Source organism: Vulpes lagopus, chromosome X, assembly GCF_018345385.1.
Source record: "Vulpes lagopus strain Blue_001 chromosome X, ASM1834538v1, whole genome shotgun sequence".
Lineage (NCBI taxonomy): Eukaryota > Metazoa > Chordata > Mammalia > Carnivora > Canidae > Vulpes > Vulpes lagopus.
In genome coordinates this window covers 88,478,096-88,493,085 of record NC_054848.1, presented here as the reverse complement: position 1 = coordinate 88,493,085, position 14,990 = coordinate 88,478,096, and the positions used below count along the sequence as shown (strand labels likewise).

The 14,990-nt window shown below is 62.8% G+C and overlaps 2 protein-coding genes across 2 annotated transcripts; both read right to left on the bottom strand.

Annotated features, from left to right (window-relative positions):
* Positions 1-3,310: 3,310 nt before the first annotated feature.
* On the bottom strand, positions 3,311-5,876 carry LOC121482627 (collagen alpha-1(III) chain-like). Its single transcript, XM_041740469.1, has 3 exons — positions 5,626-5,876; positions 4,210-5,286; positions 3,311-3,872 (listed from the first exon to the last, which is right to left on the bottom strand). The coding sequence occupies exons 1-3, from the start codon at positions 5,874-5,876 to the stop codon at positions 3,311-3,313; spliced, it is 1,890 nt and encodes a 629-aa protein (XP_041596403.1).
* A 2,067-nt stretch (positions 5,877-7,943) lies between these two features.
* On the bottom strand, positions 7,944-9,235 carry LOC121482626 (basic proline-rich protein-like). Its single transcript, XM_041740468.1, has 2 exons — positions 8,847-9,235; positions 7,944-8,505 (listed from the first exon to the last, which is right to left on the bottom strand). The coding sequence occupies exons 1-2, from the start codon at positions 9,233-9,235 to the stop codon at positions 7,944-7,946; spliced, it is 951 nt and encodes a 316-aa protein (XP_041596402.1).
* Positions 9,236-14,990: the final 5,755 nt, after the last annotated feature.

The window sequence follows — 14,990 nt, the reverse complement described above, 5'->3', positions numbered from 1 at the left end:
GGCCCCTCCACGCGGGAGAGAGAGAGCAGGGCGCCGGGCTCCCGGATCCCCCCGAGGACTTTCCGCTTGATGGCAGTATTGCACCGCGAATGCCAGCCCGCCCTTCCCCCAGGGCCTCTCCCTCCGCCCTCTGCCAGAAGAAAAAAAGGCCACGCCAGAGGACTCGGGAGCCAAGCCCGTGTCCCTGTCCGCTGTCCCTCGCCCCAACATGGCGGGCGGCTCTCATGTCAAGGGCCGGGCCACTCGGGGTGAGGGTGGAGGGGTGGCGGGTGGCGGGTTCGGCCGCGGGCCAACGGGCCGCGGGCGAGCAAGCAAGCAAGCAAGCAAGCACCCGCCCCGGCTTCGGAGGCTCCCGGGAGCGGAGCCCCGTCCCCTGGGCTGGGGGGCCCAGCTCCGTTTGCCCCCGTGGGCCAATAGTCAGGCACGCATCTGCCAGTCCAGTGCCCCGAAGGAGGCTCCCGCTCTGGATCACGCGGACCGACCTCCGTGGAGGCCCCGGCTGTCCCGGTAGCCCACACACGGGTGGAAGAAGGTCCGGGATGGGTCGTGCCTTCCCGTCCACACGCGTCCACGAGCAGGCCCCGAGCGTCCGCGGGTGTCTCCCCGCGCCGCCGTCGCCGCGTGCCAGAGGCAGCGTGTTGCCCCTTCTCCTCACACACGTCAGCTTCCCGGAAGGCCCCTTAGTTTGTGGGGGGCGGGGGTGGCACGAGGGGCTGTGCACGCTGTCCCCTTCCTTGGTCAAACCTGGCCCCGGGGCACCGAGGAGGCGACCTGCGTCTCCTGACCCCGGTCTCCCTCCGAGCTCCCCCCCCCCCCCACCCCGACGCCTGAGATCCAGGCGGTGTCCACGCGCCCTTTGGGTCCCGGCGCCCACAGCGGCACCCGCGGAGCTCGGGCACCTGCCCAGGGGCGAGGAACCGGGTCTCCCTGGCCCCGAGCCCGAGCCCGAGCCCGAGCCCGAGGAGCAGGGAGGACTTCGCTGGCCTACTCTTGCTTGACAAGCCGGGTGGGCAAGGTGGGCGGCGTTGCGCTGACTCTGCGGGATGAGAGGTCCTGCAGGGCCGAGCGGTCCCCGGGCAGGGTACCCCCGCAGCCTCTGTCACCGGTCCCGCCCTGGGGTGCCGTGCGGCCCCTGCCCGGACTCTGATTGGCGAGCCGGGCGCGACGCCCAGCCCGACGCCGCCGAGCTAGGGGATGCCCGCGTGACCCTCCCTTGGCGCGGCCCCGTGTCCCCGCCATCGACCGTCGGGGCGGTAGACTTGTGTGGGAGCCGGACCCTTCCTTGCCCGGGCGGCGCGTGCCCCCTTCGGGGTCCTCGGTGGCTCCCGCCTGCTTGTGGAGGGTGTTCGGACCTGGGCTTCGTGGTCAGAAGGGAAGCCCCAGGGAGGCCGGTAGGCCTCGGGGAACGGACACTGGGTGGGGGGGTGGCGTGCGAACTGTCAGCCGGCTTGGAGGCCCGGGCAGTCAAGGGCGTCCGGGATGGCCCTTTGGAGCTGAGGCCCACCCAGGCCTTCCTTGCAGGGGTCAGGAGAGGCTAACTGACAGCGGCGGGCGGGCGGGCGGGCGGGCGGGCGGGGGGGGGGGGGGGCGACGCGGACCCGAGACGGGCAGTGGAGGCCCGTCACCCTCACCCTCCGGCCGACCACCCGCCGCTTCTAGCTCCCTTCCCGTGGGCCCGGGAGGCGGGCGGGCCGACGAGAGTTGCCTGGACCCGTGCTTCGGACTTTGCCCGTGCGGGCCTGCCTTGGGGGAAACGTGTCTCTTTGCGGGGCCTCTTGGCTCCAGGTTGAAAGATCACGCCCCCCCCCCCGCCCCCCCAGCGTCTTCTTGCGCCGTGTGCCGCCGGCCCCAGCTCTGGGGACGTGAGTGGGATTTGTGTCCAGTAGGACGTCGTTCAGCCAGGCTTCCAGAACCGAAACGTGGGAAGCGCCACCAGAGGGACCCTCTGGAGGTGTTGGGGGGTGGGGGTCGTGTTGTATGCCACAGGTGAGACCGGGACATCCCTCCCTGCCCTAGGAAGCATGAGGTCGTGGGCCTCTTGGGAGGAGCGGCCTCTCCCGTTTGCCAAAGGGCAGAAAGCAAAAGTGTTCCCCGAGGGTTGACGTTGGAGGAGCCTCGAGCCATTCGGGAGCGTGGAGAGGGTTCCGCGTGCATGACGGGAGCACCGCTACACCCTTGTGCAGGGAATCGGGGTCGAAAGGGACACCTGTCGTCCACCCATACGGGTGCTCGGTGTGGGGCGTGTGGGCCACCTCCTGCGGTTTTGAGGAGGGTGACCTCCACGTGTGATCTCCCAGTGTTTGGGGTTGGGGGTGGTGGTGCGGGGAGAGTGAGCGTATCTGCCGGGAATATGTGTGTTCGCGTGAATGAGCGTGAGCGCCTGTGAGTGAGAGACCGTGTGACCGTGTGTGGCGGGGGTGGCGGGGCGTATGTGGTTCTCCTGGCTTCTACTGGGGCCCTGGCACAAGAGGCGGGTTGTCAGGGTGCACCTGTGATAGGGCCCTGAGGTGTTCTCCGTAGGATCTGGGCCGATTGATGGGCAAGAAGGGCAAAGAGCAGCAGCGTCCGGCGTGTGCTGGCCTGAGCCCGCTAGGCCGCGACGGGCACGGGTCCCCGGGACCCCGGGCACACGTGGGTGTGTTCCCCCCTCGCTGGGCTTCCTCCCCTCCCTTGGGAGCCGTCCAGAGGGGGCGCCTGCACCGGGCACGGGGCCGCTTTGGCGTCTGTGCTGCGGCTCCGGGCCGCCCTCCACACTGACCCGAGTGGGCCTGGATCCACGCCTCAATTCCCGTGGCGGTTGGGGGCGGGGCGCATCACGGGCGAAGGGCCGAGGTCCTCGGGACCCCTCCGTCCCCTGGCCGCGGGACGTGGACCTCACTGTCGACCCCACGGCCAGAGCCGACCTTTGCGTCCGTCCGGGTCCGGCCGCTGGAGGCCTGAGGGGTCGGGCCGGCCTCTCGGGGAGTCCTGATCCCGGGATCGGGCGCCCGCTGAGCCGGGGCCAGGCCAGGCCAGGCCGGGCCGGGCCGGGCCGGGCAGGGCTCTGGCCCCACCACCAGACCGGTGTGTCTCCCGAGGGCCCCCGGAGGCCTGCGGGGGTCCTGAGGGCGGCTGGCGCCTCGCAGGATCCCGTGGCCGGCGCCGCCGCCGGAGGCCCACGGCGGGCCCGGCCGGGCCCCGCCCGACCGTTGTGATCCCCAAAGCCGGCCGAGGGGAGGCCGAGGGCACCGAGGCTCCGCTGGGCTCCGCTCCAGGGGGCCTCCGATGCCTCAGAAGCCTAGGAAGCCTCAGAAGCCTTAGGCGCGCTCCCCTAAAGCGAAAGCGGCCCAGACACGGGGGCCGCCATGTTGGAGCCCGGGTGGCCAGCGCTTGGCCTTTTTTCTTCGGCAAAGGGCGGAGGGAGAGGCCCTGGGGGAAGGGCCGGTTGGCATTGCTGGTGCAACACTGCCATCAAGCGGAACGCGTTGGCGATCCCCTGAGCCGCCGCCCGGTGGCTTCCAGGGGACGCCTGGCCCGGGGGTGAAGTCCCAGTGTCCCGGCGGGACAGAAGGGGCCATTGGCAATCGCGAGGCGCCTGGCCCTTTTGGCAGGCGCTCCACGCTGGTCCGTTGATGACCAGCTCTGGAGCAAGCGTTGGCATTGGGACGCAGAGGCAGGATTCAGGCAGCCGTTCCTTGACTGTCCTTGTTGCCCTGAGGGCTGTGGTGGGACGTTGGAGAAGGTGGCCCAGAAAGGGAAACGGGGCTAGCTCAGAGGCCTGGCCCGGGGCGGGGCGGGGCGGGACGGGACGGGGGTGTGGTGGCGGTGGCGGTGCTGGCGGTGGTGGCGGGAGCGGTGGTGGCGGGAGCGGCGGCAGCTTGGCCTGGACTTGGCTGAGGGAAATGGGGACACTGGGACCAGGCCTCCGCCAGAGAGGGGAAAGCCGCGCGCGGGACTTGGCAGTGCCGCTTCCCGGTACCCGTGTCAGGCAACAGCCTCTTGGTGGGCCCAGGCCGGGTTTGGGCAGGGGACGCGGGGGGGGGGGGGGGGGGGGGCGGCGGCGGCGGAGGAGGAGGAGGAGGAGGAGGAGGAGGAGGAGGAGGAGGAGGAGGAAGGGGGGGAGGCCCGCTGGTGCTGCTGCTGCCCCCACCGGGGGCCCGTCCCTCCGTCCCTCCGGGACTCTCTGCTCCTCCTGGTGAGCTCCGCCACCACCTCCTCCCCCGCCCCTACCCCTCCACCGCCTCCCAAAACCGCCGCACGCTCAAGGACCCCCCCTTGACACCGGGTGGCCCGGCTCCACACCCGTACCCCTTCCCGCGATCCGGACACGGGGACATCAGGGGCCCCGCCTCCGTCCGCACCAGCAGTGGCGGCAGCCCTCCAGGTTCCCGTGCGGGTCGTAGGCGGGGCTGCAGGGGGCTGGCGGCCAACGGCCCCCCGGATCCTGCTCTAGCTCCCGGGAGAAGGGGCACGTGCGGCCACAGGCCCGGCGCCCCCTGGCCCGGCCCGGGTGGCTGCGTCACCCCGCTCCAGTCCCGCCCACACGTGGCTTGGGACTTCCCGGGCCCGACCGGCCAGGCCCCCAGGCCCCCGGACCTCGGACCTCCCTCGCGCTCCATCACGTCCCTCCGTCCCCGGACTCCCTCCACGTCACTCCCGGGGCCCCTCCACGCGGGAGAGAGAGAGCAGGGCGCCGGGCTCCCGGATCCCCCCGAGGACTTTCCGCTTGATGGCAGTATTGCACCGCGAATGCCAGCCCGCCCTTCCCCCAGGGCCTCTCCCTCCGCCCTCTGCCAGAAGAAAAAAAGGCCACGCCAGAGGACTCGGGAGCCAAGCCCGTGTCCCTGTCCGCTGTCCCTCGCCCCAACATGGCGGGCGGCTCTCATGTCAAGGGCCGGGCCACTCGGGGTGAGGGTGGAGGGGTGGCGGGTGGCGGGTTCGGCCGCGGGCCAACGGGCCGCGGGCGAGCAAGCAAGCAAGCAAGCAAGCACCCGCCCCGGCTTCGGAGGCTCCCGGGAGCGGAGCCCCGTCCCCTGGGCTGGGGGGCCCAGCTCCGTTTGCCCCCGTGGGCCAATAGTCAGGCACGCATCTGCCAGTCCAGTGCCCCGAAGGAGGCTCCCGCTCTGGATCACGCGGACCGACCTCCGTGGAGGCCCCGGCTGTCCCGGTAGCCCACACACGGGTGGAAGAAGGTCCGGGATGGGTCGTGCCTTCCCGTCCACACGCGTCCACGAGCAGGCCCCGAGCGTCCGCGGGTGTCTCCCCGCGCCGCCGTCGCCGCGTGCCAGAGGCAGCGTGTTGCCCCTTCTCCTCACACACGTCAGCTTCCCGGAAGGCCCCTTAGTTTGTGGGGGGCGGGGGTGGCACGAGGGGCTGTGCACGCTGTCCCCTTCCTTGGTCAAACCTGGCCCCGGGGCACCGAGGAGGCGACCTGCGTCTCCTGACCCCGGTCTCCCTCCGAGCTCCCCCCCCCCCACCCCCACCCCGACGCCTGAGATCCAGGCGGTGTCCACGCGCCCTTTGGGTCCCGGCGCCCACAGCGGCACCCGCGGAGCTCGGGCACCTGCCCAGGGGCGAGGAACCGGGTCTCCCTGGCCCCGAGCCCGAGCCCGAGCCCGAGGAGCAGGGAGGACTTCGCTGGCCTACTCTTGCTTGACAAGCCGGGTGGGCAAGGTGGGCGGCGTTGCGCTGACTCTGCGGGATGAGAGGTCCTGCAGGGCCGAGCGGTCCCCGGGCAGGGTACCCCCGCAGCCTCTGTCACCGGTCCCGCCCTGGGGTGCCGTGCGGCCCCTGCCCGGACTCTGATTGGCGAGCCGGGCGCGACGCCCAGCCCGACGCCGCCGAGCTAGGGGATGCCCGCGTGACCCTCCCTTGGCGCGGCCCCGTGTCCCCGCCATCGACCGTCGGGGCGGTAGACTTGTGTGGGAGCCGGACCCTTCCTTGCCCGGGCGGCGCGTGCCCCCTTCGGGGTCCTCGGTGGCTCCCGCCTGCTTGTGGAGGGTGTTCGGACCTGGGCTTCGTGGTCAGAAGGGAAGCCCCAGGGAGGCCGGTAGGCCTCGGGGAACGGACACTGGGTGGGGGGGGTGGCGTGCGAACTGTCAGCCGGCTTGGAGGCCCGGGCAGTCAAGGGCGTCCGGGATGGCCCTTTGGAGCTGAGGCCCACCCAGGCCTTCCTTGCAGGGGTCAGGAGAGGCTAACTGACAGCGGCGGGCGGGCGGGCGGGCGGGCGGGGGGGGGGGGGGCGACGCGGACCCGAGACGGGCAGTGGAGGCCCGTCACCCTCACCCTCCGGCCGACCACCCGCCGCTTCTAGCTCCCTTCCCGTGGGCCCGGGAGGCGGGCGGGCCGACGAGAGTTGCCTGGACCCGTGCTTCGGACTTTGCCCGTGCGGGCCTGCCTTGGGGGAAACGTGTCTCTTTGCGGGGCCTCTTGGCTCCAGGTTGAAAGATCACGCCCCCCCCCCCGCCCCCCCAGCGTCTTCTTGCGCCGTGTGCCGCCGGCCCCAGCTCTGGGGACGTGAGTGGGATTTGTGTCCAGTAGGACGTCGTTCAGCCAGGCTTCCAGAACCGAAACGTGGGAAGCGCCACCAGAGGGACCCTCTGGAGGTGTTGGGGGGTGGGGGTCGTGTTGTATGCCACAGGTGAGACCGGGACATCCCTCCCTGCCCTAGGAAGCATGAGGTCGTGGGCCTCTTGGGAGGAGCGGCCTCTCCCGTTTGCCAAAGGGCAGAAAGCAAAAGTGTTCCCCGAGGGTTGACGTTGGAGGAGCCTCGAGCCATTCGGGAGCGTGGAGAGGGTTCCGCGTGCATGACGGGAGCACCGCTACACCCTTGTGCAGGGAATCGGGGTCGAAAGGGACACCTGTCGTCCACCCATACGGGTGCTCGGTGTGGGGCGTGTGGGCCACCTCCTGCGGTTTTGAGGAGGGTGACCTCCACGTGTGATCTCCCAGTGTTTGGGGTTGGGGGTGGTGGTGCGGGGAGAGTGAGCGTATCTGCCGGGAATATGTGTGTTCGCGTGAATGAGCGTGAGCGCCTGTGAGTGAGAGACCGTGTGACCGTGTGTGGCGGGGGTGGCGGGGCGTATGTGGTTCTCCTGGCTTCTACTGGGGCCCTGGCACAAGAGGCGGGTTGTCAGGGTGCACCTGTGATAGGGCCCTGAGGTGTTCTCCGTAGGATCTGGGCCGATTGATGGGCAAGAAGGGCAAAGAGCAGCAGCGTCCGGCGTGTGCTGGCCTGAGCCCGCTAGGCCGCGACGGGCACGGGTCCCCGGGACCCCGGGCACACGTGGGTGTGTTCCCCCCTCGCTGGGCTTCCTCCCCTCCCTTGGGAGCCGTCCAGAGGGGGCGCCTGCACCGGGCACGGGGCCGCTTTGGCGTCTGTGCTGCGGCTCCGGGCCGCCCTCCACACTGACCCGAGTGGGCCTGGATCCACGCCTCAATTCCCGTGGCGGTTGGGGGCGGGGCGCATCACGGGCGAAGGGCCGAGGTCCTCGGGACCCCTCCGTCCCCTGGCCGCGGGACGTGGACCTCACTGTCGACCCCACGGCCAGAGCCGACCTTTGCGTCCGTCCGGGTCCGGCCGCTGGAGGCCTGAGGGGTCGGGCCGGCCTCTCGGGGAGTCCTGATCCCGGGATCGGGCGCCCGCTGAGCCGGGGCCAGGCCAGGCCAGGCCGGGCCGGGCCGGGCCGGGCAGGGCTCTGGCCCCACCACCAGACCGGTGTGTCTCCCGAGGGCCCCCGGAGGCCTGCGGGGGTCCTGAGGGCGGCTGGCGCCTCGCAGGATCCCGTGGCCGGCGCCGCCGCCGGAGGCCCACGGCGGGCCCGGCCGGGCCCCGCCCGACCGTTGTGATCCCCAAAGCCGGCCGAGGGGAGGCCGAGGGCACCGAGGCTCCGCTGGGCTCCGCTCCAGGGGGCCTCCGATGCCTCAGAAGCCTAGGAAGCCTCAGAAGCCTTAGGCGCGCTCCCCTAAAGCGAAAGCGGCCCAGACACGGGGGCCGCCATGTTGGAGCCCGGGTGGCCAGCGCTTGGCCTTTTTTCTTCGGCAAAGGGCGGAGGGAGAGGCCCTGGGGGAAGGGCCGGTTGGCATTGCTGGTGCAACACTGCCATCAAGCGGAACGCGTTGGCGATCCCCTGAGCCGCCGCCCGGTGGCTTCCAGGGGACGCCTGGCCCGGGGGTGAAGTCCCAGTGTCCCGGCGGGACAGAAGGGGCCATTGGCAATCGCGAGGCGCCTGGCCCTTTTGGCAGGCGCTCCACGCTGGTCCGTTGATGACCAGCTCTGGAGCAAGCGTTGGCATTGGGACGCAGAGGCAGGATTCAGGCAGCCGTTCCTTGACTGTCCTTGTTGCCCTGAGGGCTGTGGTGGGACGTTGGAGAAGGTGGCCCAGAAAGGGAAACGGGGCTAGCTCAGAGGCCTGGCCCGGGGCGGGGCGGGGCGGGACGGGACGGGGGTGTGGTGGCGGTGGCGGTGCTGGCGGTGGTGGCGGGAGCGGTGGTGGCGGGAGCGGCGGCAGCTTGGCCTGGACTTGGCTGAGGGAAATGGGGACACTGGGACCAGGCCTCCGCCAGAGAGGGGAAAGCCGCGCGCGGGACTTGGCAGTGCCGCTTCCCGGTACCCGTGTCAGGCAACAGCCTCTTGGTGGGCCCAGGCCGGGTTTGGGCAGGGGACGCGGGGGGGGGGGGGGGGGGGGGCGGCGGCGGCGGAGGAGGAGGAGGAGGAGGAGGAGGAGGAGGAGGAGGAGGAGGAGGAAGGGGGGGAGGCCCGCTGGTGCTGCTGCTGCCCCCACCGGGGGCCCGTCCCTCCGTCCCTCCCTCCGGGACTCTCTGCTCCTCCTGGTGAGCTCCGCCACCACCTCCTCCCCCGCCCCTACCCCTCCACCGCCTCCCAAAACCGCCGCACGCTCAAGGACCCCCCCTTGACACCGGGTGGCCCGGCTCCACACCCGTACCCCTTCCCGCGATCCGGACACGGGGACATCAGGGGCCCCGCCTCCGTCCGCACCAGCAGTGGCGGCAGCCCTCCAGGTTCCCGTGCGGGTCGTAGGCGGGGCTGCAGGGGGCTGGCGGCCAACGGCCCCCCGGATCCTGCTCTAGCTCCCGGGAGAAGGGGCACGTGCGGCCACAGGCCCGGCGCCCCCTGGCCCGGCCCGGGTGGCTGCGTCACCCCGCTCCAGTCCCGCCCACACGTGGCTTGGGACTTCCCGGGCCCGACCGGCCAGGCCCCCAGGCCCCCGGACCTCGGACCTCCCTCGCGCTCCATCACGTCCCTCCGTCCCCGGACTCCCTCCACGTCACTCCCGGGGCCCCTCCACGCGGGGGAGAGAGAGAGCAGGGCGCCGGGCTCCCGGATCCCCCCGAGGACTTTCCGCTTGATGGCAGTATTGCACCGCGAATGCCAGCCCGCCCTTCCCCCAGGGCCTCTCCCTCCGCCCTCTGCCAGAAGAAAAAAAGGCCACGCCAGAGGACTCGGGAGCCAAGCCCGTGTCCCTGTCCGCTGTCCCTCGCCCCAACATGGCGGGCGGCTCTCATGTCAAGGGCCGGGCCACTCGGGGTGAGGGTGGAGGGGTGGCGGGTGGCGGGTTCGGCCGCGGGCCAACGGGCCGCGGGCGAGCAAGCAAGCAAGCAAGCAAGCACCCGCCCCGGCTTCGGAGGCTCCCGGGAGCGGAGCCCCGTCCCCTGGGCTGGGGGGCCCAGCTCCGTTTGCCCCCGTGGGCCAATAGTCAGGCACGCATCTGCCAGTCCAGTGCCCCGAAGGAGGCTCCCGCTCTGGATCACGCGGACCGACCTCCGTGGAGGCCCCGGCTGTCCCGGTAGCCCACACACGGGTGGAAGAAGGTCCGGGATGGGTCGTGCCTTCCCGTCCACACGCGTCCACGAGCAGGCCCCGAGCGTCCGCGGGTGTCTCCCCGCGCCGCCGTCGCCGCGTGCCAGAGGCAGCGTGTTGCCCCTTCTCACACATTTCAGCTTCTTGTATGTCTGAGTCTACTCTCCCTGGCTTTCTTGCTCATTATCTGGCCTTTTTTTCTCCTTATAGTTAATGCTTGATTTTTGTTTTGTTTTACATTAGTCTTTATTGTCCTTAGTTTTAAAATAGCTTGAATATTCATGTTTTTCTGTTTTTCTGGGTTTGGAATTGGTGTAATTGGCACTTCCTTCTGGCTGTGAATTTTACTCCGTTTTTGTAATCTGCACTTTCCTTAGGTGCACAACATTTTGGCCTTGTAGTTTTCATGGCGCTTCAAATATTATTTTGTTGATCACAGAATGTTTGTAGATATTATCTGCCTTTTGTCAACAAGTTAGTTGGAGTAAGAAAAACTTATTTTCTTTGAATCACATGTGTCCTTTATTTTTTCCCCATGCTTGATTTTCTTTGCTCTGTGTCTAGAGTGTTCACTTTCCCGAGGCATGTAGTCAATTACTCAATTTTTTTGGTACTCCCTTTTTGTGTCCAGACTGCGTCTTGTGTGCCGTTCCTTATTCCTGAACTTTGGAGCCCTCATGAGACTAATGGCATGTCTTTCTGGTCATTCGTCTTCTTCACAGGGTTGTTGGACTTCTTGTTTACACTCCTGTTTCCATTGGTCCCCAAAGTACTTGTGCCTGCTTTTTTGAGACTTTGTGATCAGACTGGCCTTTCAGTGACTTCTTATAGTTTCACTTGTTCATAGTCCTCTACTAGGTTTGGTGGTAACTACAATACTGTGCTTACAGTCAGCATTTTTTCTTGAGGTCTTAGGAAACCTAGAATGTAAAGAATTTTCTGCAGTTCAGTTCTTGTATATTTCCACGGTGTCTCAATGTGGAGTAATTGCATTTTTTTCATTAAGGGAGGCTATGTGATTTTTTTTTTTTAGCTATAGGTAGAGTGAGAGGGCTTTGAGTGGAGAGATAGTTTGGCATTTCTGTTGCAATACTGCTCCCAATAGAAAGAATTGGATATCACAACAACCTTGCTCCTGGGGAGCAGTGATAAGAATGAAGTGTGGGCCAAGGATGAGAGTCCCCAGGATGCCAAGAGCTCTACTAGGCACTGGGGAAAGCGAAACCCAAGGCCATGGGAACTCCAGAGACCGGCACAATGAAAATCAGAGCGTGGGTTCCTGGCTACCATCACATGGGAAGCCAGGCTTCAGGACCCTTGGGGGTGCCATGTGTATGCCAGTCTAGAGGAATTCTCTCAGTCGGAGCCCTGGCCAGCATCTTTGGTCACATTCACCTATCCGTCAGTGCAAAAGCAACTTTGGCCTGTGTGGGCACAGTGTGTTGGATGTCTCTCTTGGAACTTGAACGCCAAGCCAAAATGTACAGAGTGCCGTAGAGTGGGACTTCCGTTGCCAGTGTAGAGACAGGCCAATTGACAAACGTTTTTTGAACTCAGGATTAGATATGGAGCCTAACTACCCAGTGCCAAAGGGACCTGATATAGAATGAGAGCCCTCAGAGGCCAGAATAAAACTTCCCTCAGGAGTAAGGATTCGGGGTTGAAGGCATCCTTCTGCTGAGCCTAAAATGGAATCAACACTGATAAATCATCACCTGGGGTCTCCAAGCCTTCTAGTATGGGCCTGGCTCCAGGGTCCTGGAGCCACCTCCCTAGGAGCAGAAAACAGAAAAGGAGCAGAGTAATGAGGACACCCTGGCTGGTCATTTGCATTCTTTGCTTTTCTTAGCCACCTTCCCCAAGAAGTCCTGAGTCTCACTGTGGAATGGGAAAAAATGGACCTGGCTTCCATTCACCCTAGCTCTCCAGGCCTAAACCCTATGCTTGCCCTCACAGCTGGAGAATCAACAAGAGGTCCTAAGACACTGCCTAAAACTCAGAGCTATTGGATTGAGAGAACCCAATCCTCCTCTCCCCGCAGTGGGCCACAGATCAAGCATGTCTGCCCAGGACACAATCGAGGCTCATACTCCCAGACACACAGCCTTTTCTTCTAAACCCTGATTGTCCTTCGGGACAGAAACTCTGAGGTGGTTCATGCACTTTACTTTTAGCTCTTACCTGTTCGATGTCAGTAGGGGAGCAAGTCTCCAGGTACTACTTCTCCCTCCACACATACTCCTTGTTTTCACCCCTGCTGGAAGTGTGCTGAAACCTCCTTGCCTCTTCATTTTATGCTTGCAAGTCAGTTGAATGTTTGTCTAGTTGCGCTTTTGTGGGCTTGTGCTTTTGGAATCAACCTTCTTTGCCACGCCTTGCGTCTATGTCTCAGCTTTTGATCTGATTGGTCCCCAATTTAAAGTGGTCTTGGGGAGCCTGGCTAGGTCAGTCAGTAGATTATGCAACCCTTGATTTCAGGGTTGTGATTTTGAGCCCCACCTTGGGTGCAGAGCTTAGGGCCAGGGGCGGGGGGGAGGAAAATGTCCTTAGTGAGCTCCTCTGGACAGGGCCAATGGCTGTACCCACAAAACGTGGACCATGTGTGGGAAGTCTCAGGAGTCTTTTCAAGGAAAAGGACCTGAGTCATATACCCATACTCTGGGAGGGAGGCCAAGGAATAGGGTGTTTCTGGGCTACAGCATTTCTGACAACTAGTGCAGAAAAGAAATCTGGATCCACCGAGTCAAGGAAATGATATACTAAAACTTGTCCCATCTACTCCTCTCCCATTCCATCATATCCTGAGTGAGTATCTACACCCTGTGTCACGTATGACAAGTTAGGCATTCTCAGGTACTATGGAGCATGGCACCCAGGCTATTTTAAATCAGGAGACAAAAGACAAAAAATATAACTCTAGCTCTAACCTGCAATCTGAATTGCTTTTCCTTGTCTGGTTCTAATACCAAATAATAAACTTTTCCATCTGGCCTGCAAAATGCTGCCCCTGAGAGGGTGGCCACCTGCTACCCTTTCCCCAGTTAATGTGTTTTTTGAGCCTGAAGCTTCCTGTCCTAGGTTTCCCATGGCCCTGAGACCCCACACTGACGTGCTCACCTCTGCATCAAAGGCAAGGCTCCACGGGCTTCATGTCCTGAAGTAGGAGCCTCAACTCTGTTCTCTTAACATGGCAGCTCTTGAGGCCACGCCCCCACTGCCTGGTGAAGACTAGAGGCCTGAGGTAGACAGCCTGGAGCACGGGCTCCTAGTTAGGTGAGCCCAGCTCCATCTACCCTGTGTTGCTTCACCACCAATTCTGGAGGTGTGCCCATTCCCTGTGTCTAGCCCAGAATCTTGTGGGTGCCCCAGACCCATCCTTCCTCCCATCACGGGCCTTTCTGAGCAGAAACATAGACTGATGCTGCAAGCTTTGTTCAAAAAGATTCCACCTGATGGCACTGTTGCTCCAGAAATTACATCCCTGGTTGCTTTGGGGCCTTCCCTCCCCTCTTTAAATTTACAAAAAGGGTTCATGGAAACCCAAAAGCCATCTAACCCTAAATATGGTTGCTGTACTGGGGTGTTGGGAGGTGGTGTCTTTTCCTTTTGGGCTTATTGGTAGTAGGAATGTACCTATAATGATGGCCAGAGGAATCCGCATGTGTGTAGATCCAGTTCCACATCTCTCTAGTTTTATATGCGCGTTTCCTGGGAGCAGGGTCTTGGGGCTTGTTTTTCTCAATACGCTTGCAGATGGACTTGTAAATGGATGAATGTAGACAGAATCCCCACTTTCCAAGGACGTTGATTTATAGCAGTAGGGACCTGGATGGTCCCTTGTTCTCCTTAAGGTATTGCCTCTTTTCTGGTGCTTATCCAGGTACTGCATCCAGCTTAAGGGCTCAGGAGCAGGCCCTAGAGGGAGGAGGCTATTGTGGCAGCAAGAGGAACTGACAAGGGTCCAGGTCTGGTTGGAAGAAGGGAGGTGGATTGCACAGACTTACCTCCAGGAGCCTCCGGCAGTCACCCTGGCATTGTGTGTGCCAGGATGGTTATGGGCAGGTGCTGGATATTGGGGTCCATGAGATAGGTGGAAAGCCCAGTGACTCCATCCACATAGTCAGATCACCCGGATGAGAGGGGCATTTTTCAGTAGACCCTGCTGGGAAGCCATCCTTGGTAGTGGGTATTTCACTCTCAGTATTCATAATCACCATTCATTCATTAATATATATGTATACATTTGACCCTTGAAGAACCTGAGTTTGAACTGCATTGAAACTGAATTGTAGGGCCCCACTTAAATATACAGATTGTTTTAAATAAATACAGTCCGGGGGGGAATCCCTGGATGGCTCAGCGGTTTAGCGCCTGCCTTTGGCCCAGGGCGTGATCCTGGAGTCCTGGGATGGAGTCCCGCGTCGGGCTCCCAGCATGGAGCCTGCTTCTCCCTCCTCCTGTGTCTCTGCCTCTCTCTCTCTCTCTCTATCATAAGTAAATAAATCTTTAAATAAATAAATAAATAAATAAATAAATAAATACAGTCCAGTACTGTATGTGTGTTTTCCCTGTGATTTTTTAAAAATTTTTTAAACATTAATTCCAGTATAATTTACATACAGCATTATATTAGTCTTAGGTGTGCAGTAGGGTGATTGGACAATTCTATATATTACTCAGTAATATAAGTGATAAGTGTGCTTTTAATCCCCTCCACCTATTTTGCCCATCCCTCCACCTACTTCCCTTCTGGTAACCATCAGTTGTCTATAGTTAAGTGTCTGGGTTTTTTTTTCTTTGTTTTGTTTCCTAAATTTCACAGATGAGTAAGATCATATTATCTTTCACTAATATATTTTACTTAGCACTGTACCTTCTAGATCCATCCATGATGTTGCACATGGCAAGATTTCATTCTTTTTTATGGCTGAGTAATATTCCAGGGTGTGTGTGTGTGTGTGTGTGTGTGCGCGCGCGCGTGCATGCACCACCTCTTCTTTATCTATTCATTTTATCAGTGGACACTTGGGCTGCTTCTGTAATTTGCCTATTGTAAATAATGCTGCAGTAAACATAGGGGTGCACATATCTGTTCGATTTCGTGGTTTTCTCTATTTTGGGTAAATACCTAGCAGTAGAATTACCAGATCATATGGTAATTCTATTTGTAAATTATTAGGATTTTTTTAAA